At 44.3% G+C, this 18,941-nt stretch overlaps 1 protein-coding gene across 1 annotated transcript in view; it reads left to right on the forward strand.

Annotated features, from left to right (window-relative positions):
• Sobp (sine oculis binding protein homolog) overlaps positions 1-18,941 on the forward strand; it is a 154,274-nt gene that overhangs the window by 37,124 nt on the left and 98,209 nt on the right. Inside the window, exon 4 of the mRNA XM_051164159.1 lies at positions 15,216-15,367. Within this exon, the coding sequence (XP_051020116.1) occupies positions 15,216-15,367 (152 nt within the window). The remainder of the gene's footprint in view (positions 1-15,215; positions 15,368-18,941) is intronic.

Genomic DNA, 18,941 nt, shown 5'->3' on the forward strand with positions numbered 1-18,941 from the left:
AAGTGCCACCATCTCCTCAGTAGTTAATTTAAGCAACTGGCCCTTAGAATATACTTTTCACATTTTTATCCTGTATCTGATTTGCTTATAGTTGCCCAAAAACAAGCAGATTTTGGGGGGTGGATGTGGATAAGGTTTCTAGCTCAGACTATCCTCAAACTTCATATGTAACTAAGGTTCCTCCTGCCTCTGCCTCCTGAGTGCTGGAATTAACAGGTGTGCACAGTCACTCTGAGTTTTATGTAGTGCTAGGAATCCAGCTTTTTCCATATCAGGCAAGGTTCATTTATAGGATCGTCCGGTCAGTCCAAGTAGTTTCTTAGGCCTCTAATGGTGTAGAGATAGAATAACAGGAAAAAAAAATTAAGTCATGGATTTTTCAGAAAGAAAGATGGTGTTTGCCTATACTCCTTAAACAGACAGCATGACCTCCTCAGGGACACTCATTACACTAGTGGCAGGCCCACGGCTCCCTTTTGAGGGGAAATGCCATCAGATTGTGATTTCTGAGGCAGGCTCAGGACTGCTCTTTTGTGTTTATGACCTAGCTGAGACCACACTTTGAGGATACCCTGCCCCAGGTCACCAGGGGGTCTAAGATGCTCCAGTGAATCGGAGTTAACATTACCTTCTGCGTTGCTTGCTTGCCAGAGATGCCTGTGCTTCTGGACTTTTCTTGTTGTCCTAGGGGCATTCCCAGAGCTAGCTTCTCTATGCCCCTGCACAGTTGAGAAGAGTTACTTTGTAGACTTGGCCAAGACCAGTGAAAATACTGATCCCATTCTGTTCTGGAGCTTTCTTTCCCTTGCCATTTCCTTGTAAGGCGACTTTGTTCTGTGTGATTACCACAGATGGCGTCCTTTGCCTGTGGCACCTACTCAAGGTATGCCCAATGAAGGTTTCAGTTTTTCTTCTTAGGGTGAGGTCCCATCATGGGTGTTTGATGCTAATGAACAGAGCGGACGGGGCTCTTATGTTACGTGACTTACGGTAGAAGGGGCAAGTGTCAGAACATAACAAACAAAATGAAATCCCTATTACATCTGAGGGCTATGAAGTCCAGGCTGCTGTGGGATCACTCCAGGTTTAAAGACAAGGAAGCCGTTGCTATGAAAGGACAAGGCAAGGAGGCCTGTGCTAGAAAAGCTTGTGCTGGTCAAGGATTTGATGGGTAAGGATGTTTCAGACCTTCAAGGAGGAAGCCAAGGAGCCAGCTCCTACAGAGTGGACAGGCTGAGAGGTTGGTGTGGGAGCCACAGAGACCAAGGCAAGGATGTCCACCTTCCTGAGGAAGCAGACCAGTGCCCTAAAGACTTTGGTGCAGGCAAGATCAATGGTCATGTTTTTGTTTAGAATTACTCATTACTCGCACGTCAAGTGCAATGAACTGGCAGGAGTGACTTAGGAAGCCAGCTGTACTTTAAGCAAGAGATGATGGTGGCTTCGCTTGGATGGAAAGCAGTAAACTCCGTGTGGGCAACACACTCAGAGCAGTGCCTTTGACAGAAGTAGAGGAGGCTAATAGCACATAAGTGAATGGATAGGTACATTTGGAGACTATTTATTTATTTATTTGTTTGTTTGTTTGTTTGTTTTTGATTTTTTGAGACTGGATTTCTCTGTGTAGCCTTGACTATCCTGAGCTAACTTTGTAGACCAGGCTGGCCTCGAACTCACAGCAAACCGCTTGCCTCTGCCTCCTGAGTGCTGGGATTAAAGGTGTGCGCCACCACCGCCTGGCTCTATTTAGGGTATTAAGGACATGAGATTAGTGAGAATACAGGAGGTTGGAAGGCAGAAAAGATGCCAGACTTCTGTCACTAGATTATGGGTGGATGGTGGGGCCAGGTAGAAAGCATGGTGAAGTGGGCTGTCTATGAGGAGGGGGTTGTGTGCAGCCTCTGATATGCCTTGCTAAGATGTCTAGGAGGCAGTTATCATGAGTGAAATGACGTGATTTTGCTCGTTGACGATGTCCTAGCCACTTTACCTTGGTTCTTTCAACAGCGTTCTTGTTCTAAACTCCTGTACAGAGAGGCTTAACCTTTGGGCCTTTATATGCTGCCTGCTTTGTTTTTCAAACACGATGTCCTCTGTGGAAGGACAGGTGTAGAATTGCTTTTCTGGCAGCAATGAAGCTGCAAGTACACCCTCTTTGAGTTGATTCCCTTGTTCCTGATAATGTGTATCTGTGGATTATCTGCTCAGTGAGCTTCAACCAAGTACAGGGAGAGGAGTCTAGAAAGAACACATCTGTGGTTATTGCATCTTTGTCCTAGGGCATCTTAGATTGGTCAGCAGGTCAGACCCAAGGTGCAGGTGTGGGACAAAGTTTTACTTGAGTCCTTGTCTGTGGCAGCCACCCAGGGGTGTGAATTATTCAGACTAAGCGCTGTATCATTTTCCTTTTGCTCTATTGCTGATTTTTGCTGCCACCGCCCCCCCCCCAACAAAATCGCCAGGATTTTACAGGCAAAGGGTTGTGTGTTCTGTATTTGATGGGTGCAGCAGATACCATGGGACTTTGTAACCAAAGATACCCAGCCTTGGCCATGTGACTGTCTTTCTGCCCAGTAATGATAGAGGGAAGGGGGCTCTTGGCTTCTGAGGACTTAATTCTACATAAAGAGGGGAAACCTTCCTGATAATTTATGGCCCACAGAAAAGAGCTTCTAAGGTAGGAGGACTGTGGAGCAGCTGCCCCAGGGGGAGGCTTCCTCACAAATTCTATCTAGACAGTTTTAATGAAAAAGACATGCATGTGGTCAAATTTGTGACACATAGCACACTGAACAACTCTCAATTATGTACTGGTGGAACCAAAAGTGCACTTCATCCGAAAAAGCCTATTGTTTGGCTTTGTCTAGACTGGTGTTTTCTTTCTTTCTTTCTTTCTTTCTTTCTTTCTTTCTTTCTTTCTTTCTTTCTTTCTTTTTCCGAGACAGGGTCTCTCTGTGTAGCCTTGGCTGTCCTGGACTCACTTTGTAGACCAGGCTGGCCTCAAACTCACAGCAATCCACCAGCCTCTGCCTCCCGAGTGCTGGGATTAAAGGCGTGCACCACCACGCCCGGCCTTAGACTGGTGTTTTCTATACATGTTTAAGCGTGGAAGTCTTTTTTAAAAAGTAACAGTCAGATAATCTCCCCATGAGAATGGTGGTGTGTGGGCTACACTTTGGGAAATAGTTCATATGGGACTGTGGTTTTTGCTTATCCTGAAGTCAACCGTTTCTACTTCCTTTTCCAGTGTCTCGGGGTGACTATGTAGGGAAGCAAGACTCGCTGCAGTGAATACCAGGAAGCAGAGAGAAGCTTGTCAAAGAGACCCATAGGTTGATGCCTCCTCAAGAGCAAGTGAGGGCTGGTTGAACCTCCTCAGTGCCTTTACAGGAAGCCAATGAGATCAGCATCAGGAAGCCAGAGCCACATGAGCTTAGAGCATCCATGTGGTATTCAAGAGGGAATTAGAGGCTGTGTATCCCCTTTTAGAAACACATAGAACTTGAAGTGTTTTGGATCCCCCCCCACCCCAGATTTTGGGATATTTGCATGCACACAATAAGGCAATCTAGAGGTGGCACACAAGTCTAAAAGCCAAATTCACTTGCATTTCACATATACCTTGTAGCCCTAACCTGGATGTCACTACAGCAATTTTAGTGCCTCTACATTTGGACCAACTCCCCTTAGGGAAGTTTCCACTTGTGTCACGTTGGCCTTGAAGAAGTCTCAAATCTTGGAGCATTTTGGATTTAGGAGTTCCAAGTTTGGGTTGCTCAGTGTCCAGCTTTGGGACTTTGTGGGTTCCCTTTTTATTTTTCTTCTCTGTCAGGTGCTGGGGAAAAAAAAAAAAAAAAAAAAAAAAAAAAGCAAGGAAGGGTTGGTGCGTGTAAAACAACCTCATTCTGTTTTAACTTGATTCCAGAGCCAGTCTCCAGCAAGAACTCTCTAGATGACTCTGGTTTGACCAGAAACACAGGAATATGAGCTGTCTGTAACACGAATTGTTTCCAGGTCATTTACATCCTTACATTTGGGTCCTTGTTTTAGTTTTACTGTGGAGTCCCAACCTGTTTTCACTGTTACTCTATAGGATCAGACCTCATTGCCTTTCTCCTGCATGCATGCATGCATCCATCCATCCATCCATCCATCCATCACCCACCCACCCATCCATCCACCCACCCATCCATCCATCCATCCATCCTTACATACATGCACTTATTCATTCAATTAGCATGCCTGGAGGTTGCTTATGTGTTAGTTATCAAGCACAGCCGGTGAGCGAGACACATGCTGCTCTCATGCTATTTAGCGAGGCCTGTAGATGCAGAACTGGATTTTTCCATACTACATAATCCATCTCTGCTTCTGCTGTGTCCCACTGAAAGACACACGGGGGCTTCTTGTGCCTGTGGAGTAATGAATGGCGCGCCTCTTCTCTCTCACTGCGAAGTGACATTCCAGAGACACCTTACTCAGCCCTATCTGCACCAGTATCATCTCTGACCTACCCACTTCGCACTGCCTCAGTCAGCTGGATGTTTTCAGGAAACCCTGCCTGCCACTGTCTTTCTCTCCTGGTCTTGAGCTCCTTCTCCCCGCTCCAAGCCCTTCAAGATCCTACGCACCCAGTGTGCGCCCCACACATCTTCTGAAGATCCTGGCCCCTCTCTTACTGCATAATGCATCCTGTATGGTGTACCATGAAGCACACACTTCTGTCTTTTCTCTTGCAAGCAAGGCCACATCCTGTTCAACTCAATGCCCTTTACCGGTCAGCTACCTGATATGAGCACGTCCACATAAACCCCTAATTATTCCAGAAAACATACCCCTGGTTTCTTTATTTATAACGACATAGGATGATAAGTACATAATTAGTCACTAACTATGAGAGTTTTGCTAGAAAATGAAAAAATTTTAATTTTATCACTTTTTGTAATTTTGGCTAATATGCGTTTGCATTCATTTCTCTGACTTACTGGAGTCAAGTTTTAGTCGGCATGTAAAGAGAGTTTTCTTCTTTTAGTTTTTGAGGTTATAATATAGTGATGTCATCTCCTCTTTCTCTTTTGTTTCATATATCGCTCCATACTCACTTTCAAATTCATGGCCTCTTTCCTTTATTAGTTGTTGTAATGTGCACGTATGTATATTCCTAAATACACAAACACAACCCGCTCAGTCTGTACAGTTACCTGTATGTGTAGGGTTTCAGAGCTGAACCCTCTGGAATTGGATACCAGGTTGGTCCAGTCGTCCCTGGGGAAGACTGTTTCTCCCACTCTCATCCTTCTTAGTTGCCTGTAGTTCCTTGTGTAGGGTTGAGATCTCACAGGGTTTCTCCAGGGTCCTCTCTGGCATGGCTGTCGGTGTTGTCCTTGTTCGGCTTAGATTTAGGCAGCGGTGTTGGTGAAGCTTTATGAGTCTGGCTCTGATGTTACACAGCCACACAGAAAACTCGCGGATCCTCCGGCTTTCACAATCTTTCTGCCCGCTCTCCTGCAATGTTTCATGAACCTTAGGTTCAGGAATGTACCCACTGGGATTGGGCTTCATGACTCTGCATTTTGCTTGGTTGTGCTTTTCTATAAAGGTCTCTATGGCAAAGATGATGCTTCCTGGATGGAGGGTGAGGACTCTGGGTATATCCACGGGTATAAAGACAAATATTGAGAGTATAGTATGCGATTGTGCTTGGTCAGTAAAGTGGTCGATGTCGGTCTCCTCCAAGACCTGTGGCTTCTCTAGCCCTGGGTAGTTGGCTAGATTTCCAGTGCTAGAATAGTTTCTCTCCCGTTGAGTGAGTCTTAAATTTAATTAGGGAGCTGTTTGTTACCTCCAAGGTATGCGTGCCACTATTGTACCCTCAGGGCTATCCTGTCATGGTGGTCAGTGTTGTGGTTCATAGGTGTCAGAGCTGGCTGGGTAGGGCTGTTGGTTGCTTCCTTTCTTTGGAAGCGTACATGGTGCTTTCTGGCACCATGGAAACTACTCCTCAGATGCATGGCATCTTAAGCAATAGAGAGTTATTTATCTTCCACTCTGATGATAAGACTTTGTTTGGGAGGTAAGTGCCACTCAATTTAGAACAATGCTCAGACCTTAGTGTTTTGAAATTAGTTCACATCTCCTTTCAAAAGAAAATTTGTGATGTTTTAGGTACTTCAAAGACTCATCTGTTGATTTTGGACTTGCTACTTTTTCAATCTGAGCCTATAAAACCTGACAGAAACACCTTAAAGGAGGAACATTCTATTTATTTCAGCTCAGGTTTTGGGTCCACCATGGTGAGGACAACAGAATGACAGAAACGTTCTCATCATGGTGAACCAGCTGACGAAGAGCATGCTGGAAGCCTGGGGCTGGTATAGCCTCCCAGGGCTGCCCCCCCGCCCCCCCATGACCTCTCTCTACCAGCTAGGCTTCCCTCCTAACAGGTGCACAACCTCCCCAAATTTCACCACCAGCTGAGGAGCAAGCTTCAAAATGTGAGCCTGAGGGGGACGCTTGGAATCAAGCCAACGTATCTTTGTGTTTTAATTGCATCTATTCCTTTAATGGGGACTACGTGCATACAATTTTAGTAATTTAGCCTCTTCTCTTTGGAAAGTTATGATAGTTCAGTTACCAAGGTGGTAGATATTTAGTTGTTAACTCTGATACTTCTTAAAAGAGCAAACTTCTCAGGCACTTAGAAGATCCACCCATGTGTGGATTGTTAATGTAATAATTACAAAGAAATTGCATCTATTAATTACAGAATATCTGGCAGTGTGGTGATATATTTGGTAACGTCTTGTCAACTATTAATTCAAACATTTAAAAAAAAAAAAAAGAATAATTGTAAGTGAGGCTTCTATTCATTTCATGGCTTTACTCTTAATCTGAGATCGCGAGATCTAATGAGTTCCTGGATTGCTCCTTTTATTCAACGACAGTAAATAGTCCTACTGATGTCACCCTGTGGGAGGGGTGTGGCTGAAGAGGCAGGCGCCTCTCCAGATTACACAGAGGACTCTTGTTCTTTCTAGTGCCTCTCATGTGCTGTAATTCTTGGGATACTTCCTTTCTGTACAGCATAGCAGTAGTGAGGCGAGGATCACTATCTGGGGGGCACTCCCCATTTCTCCCAGCTCCAGTGGGCAATCTCAGTAAAAGGAGGAAGAGAAACCAGGGCATCCAATGGGCATCACTGGCACAGTGTCTGCCTTAGTCTCTTTAGTGAGACACAAGGAAGCCATGCTGTGCTTCATACAGTGGCCAGTTAAGTTTGCAAATCAATGTGGGTTATTACCTTATGTGCATAAAGAATGTCACACCTCGAGGCTGGCAGAAGTGGACTTCCCTCCTGCCTTTTTGTCTCTAGCAAATCCTACTGACAGGAGCTTGCTCCCTAGTCCTTTCATCTCTGCTGTGCTGAACGTTAGCACTCAAAACAACTCTGAGAGTTGTAGAGATAGCCTAGTCTGTAAATTGCCTGGGGACCTTTGTCAAGTCCCCAGAATCCAGTTTAAAAAGCTGTGGTAGGGTTCCGGTAACTCACTGGGGAGGTAAACAGCAAATCCCTAGAACTTACTGCATAGCCAGTCTAGCCTAATGGTGAGCTCAGGCCAATGAGAGACCATGCTTCAAAGAAACTGTGCTGTGTTCTTTGAGGATGACATCTAAAGTCCTCTGGCCTCCACAGATATGCACAGATACACACAGACACACACACACAACACAGACACACACAGACACACATACACACGCAGACAGACACACACACACACACACACTAAACCACATGCCTAGCTATAGCCAGAGGCTTCATGTGTTCTTGCTTCTCCCATTTCTGCCTCTTTGCTTTTCTCATTGGAACCTTCATTACTCCCCCCTTACCTGTGAACATTTGTTTTTGGTTTTGTTTTTTAAATAAATCATTGAGTCTAAAATAGAAATATGATTTACAACTATGCAGAAGCTCTTTGCTTTTGGGAAATGCATACTTTGTAGTAAGTTATAATACAGCCAAATAAATGTTTCGCCAGTGGTTGAGTTTAATATTAGTGGGAGATTGAGGGATAGTTTTTGAAGCGAGGACATTCATAGTGGCACCCTTGAAATTAGCTATGTGAATATGAGTTTAATATTAGTGGGCGACTGAGGGATAGTTGTTTGACGCTAAGACATTCATAGTGCCACCCTTGAAATTAGCTATGTGGGTGGTATCCCTTTCCCACATGGAAAACCAATTTGACCTGTGCCCCACTGTGATTCCTTCTCCTGAGGAGAGCGGTGCAAATGCTGTTTGCCCATGGTTAGAATAGCTGCATCCAGAACACACATTCCTTCTGCTGCTGCCTTATTCCTCAGCATCTACATAGAGCTTGCTGCTACAAGCTCAGATGGAATATTTGCACCACATCTGTCTCACAGTCATAAGAAGAGTAAAGCTCGCACCATGGGCTTTTAACTTGTTTGTTAAAAAAAAAAAAAAAAAAAAAAAAACCAAACAAAAAAAAAAAAAACAGTCAGCATGCATTGGTTAACACTTCATCTGTCTCCTAAAAGACACTTGACCTTTTTGATTTTGTGCTCAATCTACCTGCGTGTCTCTGAGCTGGGTGTTTGTCAGTAGCCAGTCAGTGGCAGCTTGTGTTCCTTCTGCAGGGGGAGGTACATGTGAATGGCGTGTTGTCTTACATGTGTTGAAAAGCCCTGGTCTCTAGGGTATAGTGGTCAAGGGCTTGGCCTCTGGAGTCAGGGGAATGTGCTCACCCAGGCTTTCGTATGTGCTTGCTGGGCAAGCTGTCACAAGTCTCGTCACCTCTAAACTCACTCTCCCGACCTACACAATGCGGGGTAAGACGAGTGCCCACCTGGCTGGGATTAAGATGAGGTAATGGAAAGGAGAGGGGTGAGATATGCTGTGCCTGGCAGCTAGTAAGGACAGAGTAATAGGCACCCATGATTTCCCTTTGGGATAGTGGTTCAAGTTGTCCACAGGCCTCTTTATGGGTTCATTTCCAGAGATGCGGGTCGGGGTAGGCTGTAGATAGGTCTCTGTAGGAACTTGTAGAACAATGGTTCTCAACCTGTGGGTCACGACCCCCTTTGGGGGGTGGAACAACCCTTTCACAGGGGTCACCTAAGACTACCAGAAAGACACACAAATATTTACTTTAAGATTCATAAGAGTAGCAAAATTACAGTTATGAAATAGCAACAGAAATAATTTTATGGCTGGGGATCACTACAACATGAGGGACTTTATTTGGGCGGTGACATTAGGAAGGCTGAGAGCCACTGCTGTAGACTATTAACTTGGATTGCCTTAAGATCATTAAACTTGAATCATTCCACGATGAAAATTTTTTTTCTTTGTAAATAGACTGAAAAGAAAATCAAATTTAAACTCTAGTTTTGCCTGGTGTGTGTGTGTGTGTGTGTGTGTGTGTGTGTGTGTGTGTGTGTGTGTAATATCAAGTGTGTAAAGAGGGTTCAGAAGGTAACACTTGAAGTTTGTTTTGTCTTCCCACCACATGTGTCTTGGGTATGAAATGCAGGTCATCAGTTATAGAAGAGTGTTAACTCAGAGTGTGGCTGATCTGCCAATAGATCACATTCAAAGATCTTCTAGGTCTGTGTGGTCTGGCTGGGATACAAACACGCCTTTAATCTAGTAGACAGAGGCAAACAGATCTGAGTTCAAGGCCAGCCTGGTGTAGAGCCAGTATCAGATAAAGAAAAACTTAGATACAGGCATGGTAATACATGCCTTTAATCCCAAACAAAGGTAAAGTTAGTTTGCAGAAGGAAGTACCCATGTTTGAAAGTGATGTCTAATTGAGTGTCCGAAAAGGTGACGAATCAGAGAAGATTTGACAGAATGGGATTCTCCCAACTCTCACAAGAAGAGAGAGGAAAGGGAATCTACTTAAGAGGCAGTTTTGCCGAGAGAGGAGGCAGTTTTTACCAGGACAGTAATAGAGAGATGGGTTGCAGAGAGAGAGAACTCAGGTGAAGATGGAATGAGCCAGAAAATGAGAAAAAGCCAGAAGATTAGAGCAGATTGCTGAGTTAGTTGGAGGCCAAGCAGAGCAATTCCAGGCCGAGAGAGAAGCCAGATTAAATAAGTCAGCTGGGAAGAGAGTTTGAGCCAGAACAGCTGAGTTGAGCCAGCCAGCCCAGAGCTCAGAAAGAACAAGTAAGGGTGAGCTTATTAAGCAGTAAGTCTCAGAGGCTGAAAACATCCTAGGCCTAGGTTAGATTGCACGGAGGCTAGAAGCTTCTGGGACTAGGCCTAGGTTAGCAGAAGTACGTAGTAAGCCTCCAAGCCAACAACTGAGCCAGGAGAATAAAAGTTGCTTTTACAATGAGTCTATTAGCCACGCTGCCTCCTTTTGTTCTCTGTGTAAATTAGCTGTTCCCACAAACAGATTGGCAACAGTGCTGCCTAGGCTCTGGTTTCATGGCAGGGGGAGCACACAAGAGTATCTTCAGGCTACTTTCCAACGTGTCTCAAACATACTTGAGGTCTTAAAATGATTATTTGAATGTGTGCAGGAGATAAACACCACCAGCCAACACTTTCCAGTTTTTCCTCAATTTTGGACTTTCACGAAGGTTGCAATTAAAATTAGAGTGTAAGTGTCTGTGGGCCCATGAAAGGCTCTCTTGATTTTCTTTGGGCTCTTATCAAGTAAGTTAGCATATGTGTTCATTGCTTCACTTGAAATGGCCTAAGCAGATCACTGACCAATGCCATGTTTATTTTAAAAGGTCACCACAGAAGGCAATTGCTCTAGCCACTTCAGTCAGGCAGTTCAGAAATGCTCATTCCTGGAAGAAAAACTCTCTGGAATGAAATAAATAAATAAATAAATAAATAATAAGGTTTTATTTCACCTTAGAGTTATTAATCTCGACTTTTGCTTTTGGAGTGCACAATAGAAAAACATCTTATAGCTCTTTGAGCATTAGATTAGAAAGAAAAGCGCTACAAACACTGTTGCTTAATTAAATACTGAAGAGGTGGTGCCAACTCTCATGATTAATTGAAACATGCATATTTGACTGATTTATATTTATACAACAGCACATGAAAATTTTATTATAGTATACGAATTGTTCACTTTGGGAATGCTATTTAATGCTCTGAGTGAACATTCTGCCTTTGTGGCTAAATTGTTCATTATGAAAAATATACAGGCTAATTGCTGTAAGAAACTGTAATATAAGCCTGTCCTATGAATCTTCAATGATAGAATCCCAAGTCTCTAATGGCACAGACTTTTACCTTACATAGATGATAGAAAATATGATTTTAATCTAGTTTGAAGATGTTTGAAGAAATAAAGCCAGGCAGTGGTGGCTCACACCTTTAATCCCAGCACTCAGGAGGCAGAGACAAGTGGATCTTTGTGAGTTTGAGGCCACCCTGCTCTACAGAATGAGTTCCAGGACAGCCAGAGCAACACAGAGAAAGCCTGTCTCACAAAACCAAAAGGAAAAAAAGAAAAAAAAAAAATTAAAACATTAAAAAAAAAAAAAAAAAAACTACTTAGGAAAAAGCTAAATTGCCGAGCCTTCTCTTTTGCCAGGGTTAAAGCACGCATGCAGTTACCAGGTGTCCGAGTTTCCTTTCTGTTGCTGTGTTAAAATACTCTGACCAAAAGCAAGTTGTGAAGGGGAGGCTTTGTTTTGTTGATGCTTCCAGCTCTGTCGTTGAGGGAAGTCAGGGCAGGAGCTCAAGCCAGGAGCTTGGAGCAGAAACTATGGAGGAATGCTGCTCGCTGGCTCCCTCAGGGCTCCCACCCCCAGTGGCCTGGGCGTCCTGCGCAATCATTCATTGTGATGATTCTGCGCAGACATGCCCAGAGGCCACTCTGATCTGGGTAATTCCTCAAGCGAGGCCCCCTCTTCCCTGTCACTCTAGATTGTGTCAAATTGACAATAAGAACCAATTAGCACACCCGACTTCAAGGTTTTCTTTGTTTTTTGTTTTAAATGTATCAATTGAAATACAGTTTGGCCATCACTTCTTAAGAAAAGTTCGTTGTGAGGGGCAGCCGTTCAATAAGTCATTGTTTCTGATGGCAGAATCTGAGCTGTGTTTTGATCGACAGAATTCATTTAATCATCATAGTTCTTCTAGTTTCTTGAGTGTGGAGTGAATTCAATGGGCTGTTCTGAGGCTGGGATCCCTGTCAGATCTGAAAATATTCTTGTGAACTTTTGGAATAAACCCACTTATGAGACTCATCTTTGGGTCACTTGCTGATGAGAACTTTGAGGGCAGAAAAGGCGACATCTGCAGGACCCTTTCCAGAACACTTGCCCGCAGGAAGCAGAATGGGCAGGAATACCAACTGATTTCACAACACAGATGCTATCTGTGATCCTACAATTTTTCCAATCCTGGAAACAAAAAGCGCACAATTCTTTTGTCTTCTCTTTCCACAGCGTAACTAAAGTAAGGCTGTTTCATGAGACGAACGTGCTTATTTGTTACGTCCTGTTGTAAGAAAGTCTCCTTGCCACTTTTTATTTAGACCTTGACAAATGACTGGTGAGTGGAGCGAAGCAGGAGGAGGCCTGGTTGGGCCCAGCACTTGCACCCTCCTCAGGACCAGGGTCTTTGGAGGGCTAAGACCGACCTTGTACAGCTCTGCCCTTGCCCCGCCCCCGCCCCGCCCCTTGCCCTTTCTAGTCTCTGCTTTAGTCCATTGCAGCTAAAAGAAGACAGGACTTTAAAACTGCGTGTTTTCGTCCTCAAACAAGACCATTTAGAGGAAGAAATGCTGAGGGGAAATGAATGTGTGTCCTTGACTGGCCCCTTGGGAAATGAGCTCCTTGTTAAACTGTGAGAACAAATGATTTCCTTCGTGACATTTTTTCCTTACAGATTCCACCAGAACCAAGATCCTTGCCACTGGGCCATTTGTGAGAGCTCTGCGATATCATCTTCCTTTTTAGGAACTTGAGATTTTAAGGTGTCATGTCAGCGCGGACAATATGAACTATTAGCGCTAGCTAGTGAAGGAGTGACAGATGACCGTTTAAAACTTACTGGTCCAAGAAAACGCTTTACCTGAGGTCACTAAGAGAGCTTCTGCTAACTTTTCGTGCCATGCAAAGTACCCTATTGCAGATAAATGTCGCATAGAAATCCTCGGAAATAGAAACAAAAGCCGTTTGAATAGCACATATTCATCCAATGCAGTAATTATGCACCTGAATTCATAGCATGACTTTATTTAAAGGATGTTATGTTATCAAAAATGTTTACTAACGTCAAAGATCCTTTTTTATACTGCCGTGTTTGATAATGAGTCATAGATTCCGATATGTGATTTGTGAAAAAATATACAAGTTATTAATATGACAATGTTTATCCTCTAACAGTAGATAAAGTACTGCATGGGGTTTTGAGTGGACACTTGGGAAGAGAAGCCATGTCGCTGCATTACAAATTAGTTTGTTTCTAATTTTTCTGGCTGATGACCGCAGCGCCTCCAACCAAATCTTTCCCCTGGAAAGGGAATGATTGCATGACAGGCTCTATGAACCATGACTATGTCAACAACTCAGGGATCAGGCCTTGCTTAGCAATTAGTCTTTGGAGGATTTTACTCAGAGATCGGACACACTATCCCCGAGTTTGTTGGGGGTTTTGTGATTCCCATTCATGTCTGAATTATGAGTCTGGGTTAGTACATAACAGCTTCTATAAAGAAAAAGTGCTGCTAATAGTGGCAACTAGAGCTATGCTCACACACATGTACACACGTGTGACTACACACTTAGATATCCTCATGCACATGGGCACACACAGACAACATATATGCACATACACACTCAGACATACAAATCCACACACACACTCACATACACACAGAGGCACACCCACATACATGTATACATTCACATGCGCACTCAGATACGTACATGCACATAGACACACATGTGTATACACTTACTCGGACACACATGTGCACACAGATACACATATGTACAGTACATACAATACACAAGCTGATACACACATATGCATACACATATATATCTACACACATACATGCACATACACATAGATATGCCCATGCAAATATAATGCACGTATACACTCAGGTCAGGTACATACACATATAAATGCGCACAAACACACACACATACATAGACATGCACACGCACAGACACATTCAGACATGTACATACAGACAGACAGCGAGTCAAAAGAGAGCACAGAGAACACCACTCAAGATACAGTGAAGGCTCCCAGGAGGCAGCAGCAAATATTTTTTAGAATTTCTACTATCTTTTTTCATTTCCCTAAAAGAGACCAATATTCCCAAGTTTCCGTCATTTGAGAGTCACCAGCCCACTCTTACTGCAGCTTCTTACTGTCTGCATTGTGGTCTGCTCAGTATATTTAATTTAGCTCGTTTTCTTTGCTCTCTTTAGCAGCCCATCTGTCTTAGGCAGTAATGATGTGACAGGCGAGGTAGCTTATGCTAGCTACCTTTTTTTTCTTCACTTATAAAGGAAATGAAATGCGGCGTTTTAAATATTAGAAATATTCCCAAACGCCCTTGTTGATATGGTTGAGGGGTCTTCCGGGAGATGAGGGTTACACGCTCCCCCCCCGTCACCCCCCCCCCCCCAGCACACACACACCAGTCTGGCTGACGGGGACTCTCGCACCCTCATTAGCACCCTTCATCCAGGGCCCAGAAACCACATCACATGGAGCGGAAGCTAAATGGGCCTGCGTTTCCCTGAGGGGGTCGCTGTAGGAGACCGCCCGCTGAGCTACCCATTGCCAGCATCCGGCCATTGCCGGCCTGTGATGGGAGCCTGCGAGGTGCCCTGACTGTTGCCTGACTTCCTGCCCATTTTGAAGACTTTCCACCGGACCCTTGAGGAAGAAATTGGCTGTTTGGTGTTTTTTACAAATTCTTCCCTTATCACTAAGGCTGCCCTGGGCCAGGCAGACTGAAGAGGCAAACAGGAACACACACAAGGCCCTACGGAGAAAACCAAACAAAAAACACCTTTCCTCTCCACCCCTGTTCCCTAAGATTGGTGGTTCTACTCCATCAGAAAACGGTGAGGTCCAGAAATGGCAAGCCGACCCCGGGAGCTCTGTCAGGGTCAGGGTATGTCTAAACTATGAAGGGATGTTTGCTTCTGATATGAACATTTTTCTTATACTTTTATTATAGAAGATGATGTGTCAAATGTACAAATAATGTGTGCCTGGTGCCAGAAAGTGGGAATCAAGCGCTATTCCCTGAGTATGGGAAGCGAGCTGAAAAGCTTCTGCAGTGAGAAGTGTTTTGCGGCCTGCCGGAGAGCCTACTTCAAAAGAAACAAGGTAAGCCATCTTAGAGAGGCCGCCGGCCACCCTCGCGTGCGCATGCGCCTCCTAGCCCTAGCGGGATGACTGTGGCGCTGCCCTTTGCGTGTTTTTATTTTGTTTTGTCCGTTTCTTCCTGTCATGCTTAACTTTTTTTTTTGGAATAAGAAACCCCATCCTAACATAACTTGTCCATCACTTTCTCCTGGCTTGGTGTTTGAGTTCTGAGAGGTGAGTGAATCTGAGGAAGAGCTGAAGTCCCAGCTGGTACCCTAGCCATAGGCGGTTTTCCAGCAGTAAGAGGGCACAGTCCGGAGCCCACCAGGGAGAAGTGGCGGAGGTTCTCAGGAGAGCGAGACGTTAGCTGCAGAGGCTTTAGTTTAGCCACAGTGGGAATATGGCCGCTGCTTTCCCAACACCTGGTTCATAGAGTCTAGTCAGGACAAAAACTGTCAATCCTCCCTTGACACGCTGTGTTAAAAGTTGATTGATCGTGACAAGAGGGGAAACGATCAGTACCTAAGCTAACACCGCTTATCGTGAGAGTGTGGTGGGTAAACACAGGAAGAGCCGTAGTTACACTTCCGACTTTGTTTTTATTTTAAAAGACAGTCTAGGTTTGAAAATGACCTTTTAGAATAGTATTAGCCACTATTGATGGGATGCATAATATTTTAACACGCACATGGACACATCGGCACACCAGCTTCCCAACTCTTAAAGACCTTCTAAAGCCGTTCGCCACCCAGTACTGGAGTCAGTTTCTAGCCCTTAATTATTTCTCATTGATCTGTAAAGCTTCTTTCATTCAGGCCCACATTTTGCTAAGCATTTGCATTTCTCTCTGTGTAATACAAGATAAAGACCTGCCCATTCTTGAAGTCAGAACTTGCCTTTTTAAAAAAAACCCAACGTTTGCAATCCCGAATGCTAGCCATGCCTCACGGCGTCACAGGCACCGTTGCAGCAAATCATCTCTCCTGCAAATTTGGGTCACATTCATTCTGCCAAAAACCCATAATGCCTGCAGAATTAGGCTGCAGCGTTCAGCGGGTCAGGATTTTAGTAGCCGTCTCTAAGGATTAGGCTCATGCGCGTCTCTGGAACTAGGAGCAAGTCAGGGAATTCTCTGGAAGTCTTTGGGGATGGTCAAAAGTGGGGTTCCCTTTCCCTTGGGAGGGGACTGCAATGGTCTCCAAGAGCCTGGGGCTCCCCTTCTGAATGCTGAGCACAGAGAATAACAATCCTAGGAGTAAACCCGGCGATTTCTTCTGACTCGCCACAACAAAATACTTGGCTTTCTTCAGCTGGCTATGGCTGTAGAAAAGGGCTCTTTGTGCCTCTACAATTCTGACGGGCTAAGGACCTCAGTATTGATTGACTGCCACTAGTGGGTAAGGCCAAGCAAGATGCATTCGTCACAACCCTGATAATACCAGTTACACTTTGTAGTAAGCCTTTGAAGAAAAGCGTCTGCTGCCACTGGAAAAGCAGCCCAGAATACTGTTATATAGTGTGTGTGTGTGTGCGCGCACACACACACACACACACACACACACACCCCACAAGCACACACATATATGATATATATGCACATATACATATATACACACATATGTATATACACATTATACATATGTTTTTAAAATATTGTGATACAGTTTAAGGCTCGACTGAATTTAAGCTTCCATAGCATGCATTTTTGGAGGCTGGATGATGGGAACCAGGGTAAGAACTAGCATTTGGAATCTATAGAAGGTGAAGTCAGTGCTGAGGGGAGGCCCACTGTACTTTTCTTTCCATGAGGAGCTCCTGGGATGAGGCTCCAGTGTCTTGCCAACCTTGGGAGTTGCTATGCTTTGATTTAGCCAGCGGCTTTGCCTGCTGGTCCTGGCGGCCCCTTAGTGCACATACTTATTATCTGTCTTCTCTCCTGTTTATGTATTTCAAAGCTCTGCCTGTTCAGTGTTTCCAGATAGAGAAGTAAACCTGTTACAGTACCTGCGGTCTCCTCCCCCCCCCCCCCCCCCCCTCCTACTTCCCTCCCCCTCCCCCCTCCCTCCACCCCCAGTGTTGTCTCTGAAACAATATCCTATGGCATTACTATCAACATGTACAGCTGCTGCCGTTCTGTTAACTGATAGGATTTTGTGGTCATTTCATTTAGGGATTAGGTTTCCTAATGGCTCGTATTGGATCCCAGGCCTGCATCCGGCCATTTCTAAGAACGGCTGTTATGAGCCCTAGAGCGTTCCCCGCTGTAGGCGGTGGCAGATAGCTGCATCTCTTCTCATGTCACTTAATGAAGCCCTTAGTTTTCATCATTAAAACTATGGACATCAACTTAGAAACAGGAAGGAATTCTTCCCGTTTCTATATAACAGGAGCTTCCTCCTTCCTGGGTTTTTAGATACCAAGAAGTAGATGGAAAATAGCGAATAATGCATGTACAGAATAGAGTTTTGTCTTATGGAATAGACTTTTTTTTTTAATGTAAAATTAACTATGCTGTAAATTATGCTTTATAATGACAGCCCATTTCTTGCTGGATAGCATACTGGGATCTAAAAATGGCCTCCAAGTTGAACCCAAATTGCATGCATAACTTTACAAAGGAAAACCCTCATAGACAAGGCAGGTAATTAGGAGCCGTATGCAGCCGACCTCTGTTTTGTGTCTGAGCAACACCTGCATTTGTGAATATAAATTGGACAGCTGTGCCGTGGGTCCCTGTGCTCCCCTCGTCACCAATGCTTGCGCATACAGGCAGCATGGCATTGCTGCTAAAAAAAAAGGGATAAAAATAGCCCAACACTCAAAATGAAGGCCCGTGAAAATGAGCTTTTTAAATTTCATTGGCTTCTCAATGCTTTCTTTTTCTTTGGGAACTCAGACAGTTGAAAAATGCCACATTCATCTCTCCTAGAGCATGGTACTTTAAAGTCAGGTGAGCAAGTGGAAGCCAAGTTAACCATTACAGTATATTTTAAACCGAGTTTAAATCTTATTTGGAAGTATTTGGATTGCCACAAGCGTGCAGGCATTTTGCAAACTGCTCCTGCTAACGTTCAGTGAGAGGCCCATGAATCACAGCTGTGTTCACTTAAGGAATCCAGCGGCTACAAGTTTACACATTGTAGGATATTGGCTCTGAGTTGTGTATAGTGCTAATTCATAATGTATCTTATAAAATCCTGGTTTCTACAAGGTTCAGCTGCTGACTCAAAGACTTATAAACCAGTGTAGAAGGGGCTTATGTATCTATGGACACTGAGTAAGCAATGACATGTCAGTCTCATTATGTGAGACAGGGACAACTTTTCTCCCCCACCCCACCCCCACTTTATTAAAAATATTTTTTTTCATAAAATATATTCTGATTACAGTTTCCTCTCCCTCCACTCCTCCCACTTTCCCCCACCTCCTCTCCCATCCACTCCCTTTCTGTCTCTCATTAGGAAAGAACAGGCTTCTAAGGGACAACAGCAACACACAACAAAATAAAATGTAATTGAAGTCGGGCAAGGCAAACCAACAGAAGGGAAAGAGCCCCAAGAGAAGGCACAGGAATCAGAGTCTCAGTGGGGTTCCA

Source organism: Acomys russatus, chromosome 21 (genome assembly GCF_903995435.1).
Source record: "Acomys russatus chromosome 21, mAcoRus1.1, whole genome shotgun sequence".
Lineage (NCBI taxonomy): Eukaryota > Metazoa > Chordata > Mammalia > Rodentia > Muridae > Acomys > Acomys russatus.